The sequence below is a fragment of the Rhinolophus hipposideros genome (genome assembly GCF_964194185.1).
Source record: "Rhinolophus hipposideros genome assembly, chromosome: 12".
In the NCBI taxonomy this organism is placed as follows: Eukaryota; Metazoa; Chordata; class Mammalia; order Chiroptera; family Rhinolophidae; genus Rhinolophus; species Rhinolophus hipposideros.
In genome coordinates this window covers 58,195,112-58,207,803 of record NC_138058.1, presented here as the reverse complement: position 1 = coordinate 58,207,803, position 12,692 = coordinate 58,195,112, and the positions used below count along the sequence as shown (strand labels likewise).

Sequence of the window (12,692 nt, the reverse complement as noted above, 5' to 3'; positions counted from 1 at the left end):
TCGGCCTGTAAAGAAGACTTTTAAAAGTGGTTGTGTCATATGATGTTTGGGAGTGGCACCAACTGAAAGACCTAGGAAGCAGTTCCCCCACAGAGGAACAAGTTGGATTTGAAAAATTCATTTGTTAGTGTCTTCTTGGGAACTAGATCAACAAAAGAGAGAATAAATTTATAGAATAGCATGACTCTCAGCGAGACCAATTGAGTTAGAATATTTAAAGGGATCTTTATAGTTTATTTTGTGGATGATATCCAGGGGATTCAAATGTGCAACTAGGAATGAGAACCACAGATTCAGGTAATAAAGCTAGTGAGGTCTTCGGTTGGTGGTCCACTTCAGCAGGCAGTCCCCACTTAAAGCCTTGAGACAGAAAAGGAGATGGGTCTGAGGAAAGCAAGCCCAAGTAACAGTAGTAGGAAGTTTCCGGGGTCACCTGGGTGGCTATTGATAGTAAGGATTCAGTGGTATTGATACATTTCTTCATCAAAAAATGTCATGACCTTTTTTTCTTTCTTTCTAAGAATAAGGAATGAAACTTTGGTTCAGGGAATCCAGAAATATGAAAGAAAGAAAGATTGACTCCAGTGAGCAAATACAGGCGTTGAGTTGTCATTTACTGACATGGGAAGGTTATGGGGAAAGGTTCTATTTTGAACATATAATATTTGAGATGCTTTTTATATACTATAGATGTTAAGTCAGCAGTTGGATGTGTGTCTGAAGTTCAGGGCTGAAGATAGAATTTTTACAATCATGAAAATAGAGATGGTATTTAAAGCCATGGATGATATCACCTAGTAAATGAGAGAATGGCTTCCTTAAAGCCACGTGAAGAAGGTTCTTATAGGACCATAGTAAGGGTTTCTCTGAGGCATATTTAAGAGGGTGATTACTGAGTCATAAACCATGCTGATAATTGTTTTTCACCAAATACTGCCAGACTGCTCTACAGAATGTATTTACCAGTTTAAGTTCCCACCTGCAGTGCATGAGGTTTTCCATTTCCCCAAATCTGTGACCATATTTGGGGTTATCTTTTTCTTTTGGCCAAGATTATCTTCTTATTTTATGAAGATGGGTAAAGCAAGGGTGTGTTGGAGCTGGCTTATGAGGATAGATTGAACACATTTCTTCCCAACTCCTTGTTCAGTGACCTCACACTGGTACCCTGAAATTGGCAGGGGTGAGGGAATTTGCGTTGTGAAAATTGGCAAACACTATAAATCAGATTCCCTCCCACTCCCCAAGCTGGTTTTTAAATATATACCGGCATATCAGTGGTTATACGTAGTATCGCACCTTTTGTATTTCTGGTCTCTCATTATTAGTGAGTTTGAGCATCTCTTCATGCTTGCTTGCCAGTCTGGCTTTCGCTTCTGTGAATTGCTTATTCCTATCCTTTCTTCATGTTTATATTGGATTTTTTTATTTCTTTTGTTGATTTGTAAAAGTTCTTTATATATTTTAGATATTATTCCGTAGTTGCTGTTGAACATACCATGTATCTTCTGCCAATTTGTCAGCTGTCTGTTAAATTTTTCTATGGTATTCTTCACTGAAGAGAAACCTTAATTGTGAGGTAGTCAAATCCACCACGTTTTTGTTTTAAGCTTTGCAGTCTTGTTTTATAAAGTCAATCCCTACCGCACATTCGTAAAGATAGTCTCCTACCTTTTCTTTTCTACCTTTCAAACGTAGGTCTTTAATCCGTCTGGAGTTCATCTCTGTGTATGGTGGATATGGGATATCCAACATTGTTTTTTCTTCATAAACTAAACCAGATTCCCTAACACCATCTTCTAAATAATTTATGTTTTTCTCATCGATTTGTGGTACCACTTTATATATATTTAGGTCCCATGGGTCTGCTTCTGAGTTCTCTGTCTTTTCCACTGTTCTATTTGTTTCTGTACTAGACCATACATTTTTATCACTATGTGGTAATAACATAATATCTGGCAGACAGGTTTCTTCTCTTTGTTCTTGCTTTTCAAAATTGACTTAACTGTTTAAAAATTTATTTTTCCTTATATATTTTATAACTTGATTGAAGTTCCTTAAAATTTGAGTTTCTGCTGGAAGTTTGGTTGTTATAACATTAAATGGAGAGATTAAACGGACATTTTTAAAATGTAAAGTCATTCTATCCATGGCATATTCAATCTTCTTTTGTGTCCTTATGTAGAGTTTAAAAATTTTCTCCATCCAGTTGTTGTAAGTTGTTAGATTAATTCCTGGGTATTATGCTTTAGAGTGTAATTGCTGTTTGGAATGGTCTGTCATTGTCTGTTCTGTTTCCTGGTTGCTTACTGCTGATGTAGAGGAAACTATTGATTTGTAGAAACTGATTTTGTCCTTGGCAACCTTGCTGAACTCACTTTTAATAGTTGATTCCGTTGGGTTTTCTATGCTAATAATCATATCATCTGCAAATCGAAAGATTTTAGGGGCTCTATCTGGTGTTCTATTTTGCATTTAACTATCTCTGCTGGTTGGGCTCCAATCTAGTACCCCAGTTCTGAGAGCTGGATGTCTCTTGTGGTCCTAGTGCCTTGTCTATCCAAATTCTGGAAACAGTTCTTTTCTTCCTCCCCTCTGTATGATATCTTGTCTAGTACCTCCGTCCATGTACGAACAGTGACACTATCTTTTTTGGCTTCTTCCATTTAACGCTTTTCTCAGGATTTGGGGTCCTGTTAGCTGCCAAAAGGCCTTCCTACTGCTGACTTTCCGCTTGTCTGTGTGGAAATCTGAATGATCCCTGCTGCTCAATATAGCATTTCTGTGTCCTGGATGCCCAAAAGGACACCCTGCGTAGGTAACTAGTGGATCAAAATAGGCCTTCATATCAGATAGAGTTAGGTCTGAATCTTACTTCTGCCCCAGGTTACATGGAGCAAGTTACACAGCCTCCTGCAGTCTGTTTCTTCCTTACCTGCAAAGGCAGGTAAGATCCCATAGGTAAAAGGCCACATAACGGTCATTCAGTAATGTCGCCTCTCCACACTGATGTGGCCCATGATGCTGATCACCTCCTGGGACTGGGGTTTATCACCGCATTGTTCAGGAAACTGGTACCTTCAGACATAATTCAATCTCAGCAGCTGCAGCTGGACCATGTCCCTAAGTGCCTTCTCAACCTGGTGGATGGTTCACGTTCCAAGTTCTGGCCCCATATCATTGCCCAGTCCAACTCTTAACCTGGTGATACCTGGTTCTAAGAACTGTATGACCTATGGGTGCTCCGGGAAGCATGACACCAATGGGCCCTTGCATTCTTGATGATGGTCTTGGGGGTAACTTCAGTGTTTGAGTAAAGGCAATGAGGTAAGTGGGAGACGCTCTTATAGCTTGTATCCTGGGAATTTGCCTATGTACTGCACAGTGTTTGGGTGTAGCAGAAAAAGCCAGTGGCCTGGCTGGTTCTAACAGAGACTTTTATTATTGTTAAGAAAACTCAGCTAGCCACACCCTGTCAATTGCTAATAGTGGTATCTCAGAGGAATTATTTAAATTAGCAATAAAAGTGAACTGTATACCTGTGGAAACTTCACCAATAGCACCTCCTGTTACACACAGATCTTTATGAGTTTCTGTGGCTTAGTGATAATAGGGCACATTTACAGTTGCTTAAAGCCAACCAGTTAAAGAGGTGGGTGGGGTCAGACAAGAACAGGGTGTGATGAGAGCAGGGAGAGGGAGGAGGAAGCGTCTGTGTCCCATTATCATCTCTGAGAAGGCACAAAGATGCTAAACCTGCAGGGACAGAGAAGCTGGCAGCTGCCCAGGGCCTGTGGGATGGTCATGGTGTTTACATGTTGCGTAAGGAGTGTGAGTTTTTGTTGACGGTAAGCTCCACCCCACTCAACAGTGTGACTGCTACAAACAACTATTTTGGAATATTGAGCTATGCTAATAGCTCAGGACGTCAGCATAGGACCTAGAAAGAGGTGGCAGTTTCTTTTCTCTCTGCACTCAACAGGACACTCCATTCATCCCTGAGCTCTAGACAAGCTGAGACGCATCATACAGAATCCCTCAAGATGCTGGTGAGTGGGGTTGTAACCATATCATGTAAGCAACAGCCTAAGGAATAGAGAATGCTTGTCCTGGGTACCTCGAATTGGAGTCAAATCTGATCTGGAAGTCCCTGGGGTGGAAACAGAACCCAATGAGGAGGAGATCCAGGGAGCTGGATTTTAGCTCCCAAGGTAGGAAGAAGTTTCAACAAGGCTGATCAAAGATAAAATGGCTGCTTTTAAAGGAAGTGAATTCCTGGTTATTGGACGTGTTCAACTATGGCCATTTGGTGGGAGGATTTAAGGGAGACTCAAGCAACGGGAGCAGGGTCATTTGTAGTCTCTGGAATCAGATTCTAACAGGCAAAGATGTTGTGGTGTGCCATGAGCATTACGTCCTGTTCCCGCAGAGACATGGAGAGACGTCCATTCCACATGTGCCATTGCCAGGCACGGACTTGGAGAACATGGACATACAGTGTGGTAATTGGTCCAGGGTAGTGATCAGAGCCAGAACAAAAAGACCTCAGAGACAGTTGTTATGGTGTGTAACACTACTGAATCAGTGTTAAAAACCTCAGTCGTGGGGAAACAATGGACTCATCAAGTTTCTTCAGTAAGGGGACTCAGTAAGTGTCAAGTAACACCTTTCCTCCATTGCGTGATGGTGAACCAGGATTTCAGCATTCAGGTCTGTTAGTTGCCACAGTTTCACCAGTTTCTGGTTCTTGGGGGATGGAGAAGGCGAGCAGGAGAGAAGGGGATGAGAAGGGCGCAAAGCAGTGGGAGAAATAAACTTCAGGGATAACCACTCACTTTTCCTGCCTCTACACTGACACCCTGGGGTGTAATTATTCACCTTCGGGTAGAGCATTGACTAGGCGTCTTACAGCAAAATCTACAAATAGGCGATTGACTGATGGACCTTCTCTGGGCTGTGCACTGGGCTAGATGCTGGGGAGTCCCAAACGGGTAAGACGCGGTCTCTGCCCCTAAGAAGGGGTAGGAGTGCTTTTAGCCCAGGAGGTCGGTCAGATTGGATCAGCTAAGAGCTTTAAGGGAAGAACGTCTGCCCAGCGTGCATGGGCTGCGTCCCTCATTCACTGCCCTGGGCCAGGTGGGGTTCCTCTGACAGCCCGCGCCTGGCTGCGGTGGAAATGTCACCGCCACCACCTCCACGCAAGGTTAGCCCACGAAGGCCCCTACGAGGTCCGAACCTCCAGGCCCATCCTTCCTTCCGTCGGGAGGCGTGGGGGCTCAGGCGCGCCCCCTCCTTCGTGTGTGTCCTCCCAGGGGCGCGCGGGCGGGGCCGGAGCGAGGCCTGCGCGCGGCCGGGCGCCTGCTCTGTGCGCGCGCGCGCCGTCCCCGCGTGGGCCCGGCACCAGCGCGCGCGGAGGCGGCAGGCGGGAGGGGCCGCGGCGCCCCCGGAGACCGGCACCCGGAGGAGCTCGCCTCGCGCCGCGTCTCCGCGCCCCCGCCTTCCCAGCGCGCGGCCCGGAGGATCCGAGGAGGCAGGTGGGCCGGGAGCGCGCGGGGCCCAGGCCGGGTGGGCGGGGGCCCGGGGGGCGTGTGCCGGGTCGGGAAGGCGGCGCTGGGGGCACCTGGAGCCCGGCGGCCGCCTCCTGAGGGCGCCGGTGTCGCCGGCTCCGGGAGGCCTCTCCCGGGCGCGGGGGCGGCGCGGTCCCCCCGCGGGCGGTGGGTGTCGTTTCCGTTCTTCGCGGACGGGGGAACTTCGGGATGACAGGCCGCGCGGCGGGTGGGACGAGCGGGACCCGGCGGCCGAGCCCCGCCGCCCAGCCGTGCCGCCCCTGGGAGTGTCCCCGCGCGGGGTGCTGCGCGCCGTGCACGGCCCTGTATCTTTTTCCTGAAACGGGCCTCTTCGGATCTCCCCTCGCTTATTAAATTGTTTAAGAAGGCTGTTGCCAGTGGGGATTTAAAGCTAAACTCAATGACTCAGCTTCCAGTCTTTTGCTGCCCCGAGATTCCTTAATTCTATATCGTGGGAACAGGGAAGGAAAGTTGGGGAAACACTTGCGCCGAGACCTGTCCTGCACAGAGACGGTTTCGGCCTCGTGCCTGTGGCTCGGACGGATGGGTTTATAATGTCAACTGTCTTTTAAATTAGATGTCAGGGTGTTCATCCAGAGACTATGGGGGCAATTTGGACGTCAGCTCTGAGACAGTGTTTTGATGTGTATCAGAGGGTGAGATTCTCATGGGATAATAACTTGCTCTGTGTTCCCGGCTAGAGTGTGGTTCATATTGTAGCAATATAATTTAAATGTTTCAATAAAGAAACACCCTCCTCCTCAGGAACGTCCCCCTAATACTTAAATTGTACTTCACTTTCACACTGGCATTTGTCACTTAGGAATCTTCTGCACAATTTAAAGTAGTCTAAATGGCAGAAGATTACGTGGTACAGGACACGCGACAGCTATGGAGGGAAAGCAGAGAATGGAAAATGGCAGAAGGCTCGCTTTCTACATTTTTATGGTGCAAAACCTTCCTAGTTCTATCTTATTTTGCCAACATAAATGTGCATTTTTAAATACTCTTATTTCATATGGACAACCTGGGCTGTAAGATTGGATCTTTCAATGTAATTACTATGTTTATTTCTATTTTATAGGAGAATTTGTGGGATTCATTTCAGACATTTCGAATTTGTCAAATACAGTTCCCACCAGCAAGGCATTTTTAAAAAGTGATATTTAGATGGTGTTTTTTATTGCTTATAACAACTCCAATTTGAGATATATACTACTGATCTTTATGTTACAGAATCAGCTCTTTCTCCATATTTACACCTACGTATGACTGGTTACTTTTAGGCTTACCGTTCCCTTGTTAATCATGTATAATTGACTATGCTGCTATGGGCTTGCTTAGTTTGTTATTCTTTGTTTGTTTGTTGTGTGAGGCATCTGTGTATTGTTTTCACAGCTGGAGTTTAAGCAGCACTGTTTCCCTCCAATGATGTTCAATAGGACTTTCCACGATGAGGGAAGAGTTCTTTCTGTGCTATTCAATACGGTAGCCACTACCCACATGTGGCTTTTGAGCTCTTTTATGGAGCTAGAACAGTGGAGGAACTTAATTTTTCATTTAATGTAAATAGTTACATGTAGCTAGTAGCTGCCTGGCTGGGCACCACACCTTTAAATTACAAGTCCGTCTGGACGTCCCCACCGGCCTTCTTGAATCCAGCACTTGTTACAGCTATACAGCCATTATGGCTTCCATGCAGGAATCCTACACTGGCCTGTAATCTACCTGAGGGCAAGGGCTCATCTAATTTCTTTACCTTTGCTATGCCCAGTCTAGAATTTAGTAAGAAACACTCGATAAGTATTTCTTGACTGTCGAAATAAACTTCTTGAGGGCAGGTATCTTTTATAATTTTCCTAGGGCCTAGACCTAACTAAGTAGCAAATACTGTAAATCTCTGCTTAATGATTGAACAGATTTCATGTAGGTAGCTAATACATGGATTATTGGAGATATGTTTGAAATGATTGTTTTGGTTAGATTCCTCTTTTTGGAAATCTCTGGAAGACTCATGGCAAAGTACTGTATGAAGTCGAAAGGGCCTCATGATTCTAACTCATGTGGACACAGCTTAGGTCTGTTAGTTGAGTAGCTGAACGATACTGCCCTTGAACCATGTTCCAAATAAATCTGAGGGAATCCCTGGGCCTCAGTGAGGTTCTTTAATGAGGCCATAACAGCCTCAACTGCTCTGAAAAAGTTAGTGGGCATCTCCACTCATCACCATTCTGTGTTAGGGCATGGACCAGGAATTCTTGAGAAATCATGAGCTATTATAGTCATGTTATAAGATGCTTTCTTGCTAAGAGATGATTTGGGGTGATGAAGTAGGATGGGATTCCTACATAAATCAAAGTTTGGGGAATTTGAGTCTAATTATTGGCATCTGTTATGTACACAGTTGATTAGGGCTGACTTTTTATCTTAGACTTACTTTATATAATCCACTGTCACCAGTTAACCATAGTAGGACTTGAAGCAAAAGTATGTACTCAGTTCAGATCAGTATATCTCCAAATTTGACCAATATTCCCAGGTGTCCTGGATCTTGACATCCAGAAATTACTGTTAGGGAAGAATTCTAAGACTACACAAAAGTTTTGTAGAAGTGTATAGTTTTCTTTGGTGGGACAAAAGGTAGAATGTTGGGTTTTTAATGAAGGAAAGGCAGTGGGACTGGGAAAAATGCCACGAAGACACAAAATACAAAGAATGTTCACTGCATTGGTTAAGTAATGTAGCTTCTCTGACCTTGAAGCAGCTAATGTGTAAAATTATAAAGTTGGTTACGTTTTGTTGCGTGAATCATCTTTCCATCTTGAATCTGGGACTTGAATATTTATTCAATTATGTGTAAGCCACTAATCTAACTCCGGTGGCAAGTGATAGTTGCATAAGATGCAGTTCCTATCTTCAAGGATCTCAACAGTCTACAAGGAAATGAAAGGTTCTCTTGGGATCACTTTTAAAAACATTTTGAATGAGAAATCTGCTCTTTAACAGGAGGTTTTCAAAGGTGGCTCCTCTTAATCAACTCAGAAAGATAACCACTTAATCACTTTGCCGAAGAATTACGAGTATAAAAAACCATAACTGAGTCTCAAAAGTGTGATTGTAGTCAGATTAATCTTCCTAACACACAGCTTGAAGCAGGACACTCTCCCTTTAAATAATCAGCGGTTCCCCGGTGCTCATGGAATTAGGTGTTTTGGTCTCTGATCAGTATTTAAAGTACTCCTGAGTATAGCCGTAAAAAACCATTATAGCTTTACTTCTTACTGTTTCCTTGGATGTAGTGTATATTCCAGCCTACTCGTCCTTTAAAGTGCTCCCCTTTTAAATTTCAGCCCCAATTTCTGCCTACTCATCTTTCAAGATCTGTCTCTGGTGATGCTTTCTTCATGGCACCATTTCTGATTCTTAAGAGTTCCCGTAACAAATGTTCCTTGTGCTTAAATGTTATGGAATCTCATTCTGCTTTATCATCCAGAATTGTTAGTGCTATTTTATTCACCCTGGTAGATTATAAGCTACCTAACAAGCATGGACCATCTGTTACTCATTTTTGTATTTTCTGAAACACCTAGAATAGTGTATTTCTTTGTACGTAGTAGATATTTATTAAATTTTATTTCTGTTCCTTGATTTCAAAGGATGCTTCGTACTCTGCATAGAATATTTTACCCAAACTTAATGCCAAGCAGCTAGAGGCCAACAAGTAGAAATCCTGAGTAACTTCAACACTGAGTAGCTGTAGTGTTGAGTGAGAGCTGCCATTGTGCTGTCTGTTACTTTTTGGAATTTATAGTATTTGAGGAAGATCGCCATGCTGTATGACACCAATTCCTTGTCATTTTCCTATTTATGTGGCAAAGTTAATGTCAACATGATTCAAAGTATTGGGTGGTAGGTAATTTTAGCATCTCTGAAAACTTGAATACCTTTAACAGAGTAACACTGAATTAGGTTTTTTAATAGATTAATAACATCTATGTCCATGTAAACATGCATCTTATGAGAAAGAAAAAAGCATCTGACTCTTTGCCAGTTCCTGCTAGTGTTCAGAAAACCTGTGAATCTAGTTGGAAAGGAGCCAGTTATCTCAGAGAGGTGCCTGTCCTTGGAGAAGGCTGGTGACAGTAGAGTAAAGGTGATTAAGTCAGATATGGGATTGGTTAACTAAGGTAAGAGGGCGCACAGTGAGGGATATCTAGCATGGTGTTATCTGCCAGAGTAAGCGATCAGTTAACTATTTTTACTTATTCTATTCTTTCTACTAAAATAATATAAAGTCATTGTTATTTGGTTTTATGGGTTTCTGCTTAAATTTAAAAACAGAATTTCATAATATTTCATACTTTAAAGATTTGATGCAAAAGAAACGAGAAGGTTTTTGGCTTCATAGTGCAGTTTTGCTGACATTTTTTTCTGCGTGCTCCATCGTTTCTGCTATGTGGGCTAGGTACAGCACCAGTCTAATTTAGAGCAGATTGCTTTGAAGCACTCACATTTTCTGGGAAAAAGAGGTAATATCAGTCATATGGTTTAAGATGCATGGCCTTCCATCTTCTGCTAGGATAGAATAAACAGATCCTATGCGTTGTTAGGAAGTGGGATGATATCAGTAAGCTCTTGAAATTGTACTAGTGATGTGGTTAATTTTCAGTGAAGTTTTTTGGGATGTCAGGAAATAATGACAATATCCTAAACTAGATTATTTTCATGTGATGAGCACATGGCATGAGCTATTGCAGAACAGATGGTATAACCTATGTCAGATTCCACAAGAAGTTCAAGATCCATTGAAAAGGGATAATATGCTCTTGTAAGTTAAGAGAATGTCACCCATTTAGATTATTTCAGCATTTAAAAAAATGTTTTTACTTATTATTGGGACATAATATTATTCCTGACCTAATATTACTCCTGAGCTTTGTTTAGAAAGGTTACATGTGCTGCGGACTCTATAAGAGACAGTGTGAAGTAATGTGTGTTCTTTAACACGTTTGTTAAAAGGAAGTTTTTACCCCCTTCCTCTCTGAAAGAGACTCTTGGAGGTTGAGGTTAAAAATGTCAGTAGGTTAGATATTAAAAGAATAGGCTTTTTTGTGATTGAAGGCACTCATTATCAGTTGCTTACAAATGTAATGGATATGCTTTTTTCACCCCCTCTCATTAAAGGTGGCTTCCTAGAAGATGACCATAGAGGACCTTCCAGATTTTCCATTAGAAGGAAATTCTTTGATTGGAAGATATCCATTTTTATTTTCAGGTTCTGATACGCCAGTCACCTTTTCCATTTCTGCAGCACCAATGCCTTCAGACTGTGGTATGTTAACTTAACCATCTTTATTTTCTATGAACTGGTAATTTCTGTCTTACGTCCTTTTCACACTCATAATTTTTCCCAAAACTATTTGCTGTGGTTTTCCTTTTTCAAAAATACAATTGCTAAAGTTTTCCTTTTTCAAAAATACAATTGCGTTTTCTGCCTCTTACGCGAAATGTTTACTTTCTGCTATCAGCCTTTTTATTATGTACAATGTTCATTTTAAGCACCATGATGGATTTAGAGGATCTTATTTTTTAGAATGCAATGGTGCTTAGACATTTAGCATTCTTCTGCTATTGATGTATTTTGGTTAAATATACTGACGTTTAAAAAGCCATATACTGAAAAAAAAAAGAGATTAAAGTGCTGTCAACTAGCCATTGCTAGGGGCCCTGCTGCCTCAGAAATGCCAGAATTCTAATGAACAGTAAATAATCACTCCTGAAATGATACAAACTTGGGTGTCAATGTAATGACAAGTTTCAATACACAGGCAAGCCTCATTTGGATCCTGTCTTAGTTATCTCCCGTTGTAATGATCAATGTACACACAAACAAAATACAGTAAAACTGAAGGGGAAAAAAAAGCCATGTACTTAGGCAGAGAGGGTGAAACCTTTCCCTGGAATGTGGAGTGAGATTGGTTCATGTTTAAATTGGTTCATTTAAATCTCCTCTGTAAAATACAGATTTAGAAGTATTCTAGTTTTTATCTAGATAGACTTATTTCCCCGGGACCGTATTTTATCAGATAGTTGATAAAAGAATAAAAGAGGACCAGGAGATAAATTCGATAGATTTCTTACATTTCTGATTTAGTTAGAGTTTTTCATATAAACTATTGGGTCACCATTTCAAATCGTCTTTTCGAGTTAATACAATTTTTAAAATACGAGTAGGTATAAAATTATTGAGTTAGAAATTTGTCTTTTTAGTCATATCCATTCTAATAACCATTCATTTCCAAGTATGCTATTTTTATGTGTTTATAGCAGCTTACCTTGCAATCATCAAAAGTATTACATGAAACCTGTGCCTAGATCCTGGGAGTTATTTTCAGCTCTTATATAAATTGACTGGGTTTACTTTCAGATATAACAAAATCAGTTCTATAGGAAAAGCTTTGAACTAAAGCACTTGCTTATGGAACTTGTCTCATTCTACCTTGAGTCATATTTGTCTTATTTCTTTTCCTAGAGTATAGCTCTTGGGGATGAGGTAGCAGTCATTTTTGTTTTTGTGTATCTCATTAGGGATAATACAGTCATTTATTGATATTAGTTGCTCAGTGTTTGCTGAATAAATACATTGAATGAAAGGTGATAGTGGATATTAGCACCTCTGTATAACTGAAATTAAACATTAGCTAGATTGTTAGAATTATAGATCTTAGAATCTGAATCTGGACCTATAGTTCAACTTTCCCTGCTCACTTTCTAGTATATGTCTCCTTGAAGTTTTGGCCAGCTGGTACTAATTTGATATATGGAACACACACTTCTTTATATGATAGCTTTAAAATACATGAGGATAATTTGAATATTTTTACTTAGTCTCTACTTCCTTAGGGTACACATTACTGGTTCCTTCAGCAGCCCCTCATTGTCAGGATTTCTAGACCCTTTTCATTTTAGAAGTTTACTTCTTAGTACACTGTAGTCAGTGTCCCCTTAAAAAGTGGCATCCAGAATTGTATTTATTGAGGGCCTGTTATGTGCTAGGTGCTGTCCTACGTGCTGGGGATAGCCCAGTGACCACGACAGATGTTTTAGTAGGGAAAACACAGAATA

General features: G+C 41.6%; 1 protein-coding gene across 4 annotated transcripts in view; it reads left to right on the top strand.

Moving 5' to 3' along the window:
* CLIP4 (CAP-Gly domain containing linker protein family member 4) overlaps positions 1 to 12,692 on the top strand; it is an 81,104-nt gene that overhangs the window by 20,595 nt on the left and 47,817 nt on the right. The window contains exons 1-2 of one of the 4 annotated variants that reach the window (XM_081068076.1): positions 4,865 to 4,991; positions 10,752 to 10,899. In XM_081068076.1, coding sequence (XP_080924202.1) covers positions 10,767 to 10,899 — 133 coding nt within the window. In that variant the 5' untranslated portion in view covers positions 4,865 to 4,991; positions 10,752 to 10,766. Of the gene's footprint in view, positions 1 to 4,864; positions 4,992 to 5,386; positions 5,535 to 5,595; positions 5,715 to 10,751; positions 10,900 to 12,692 lie in introns of those variants that run through there. The other 3 variants (XM_081068074.1, XM_081068075.1, XM_081068077.1) reach the window with 3 other exon arrangements.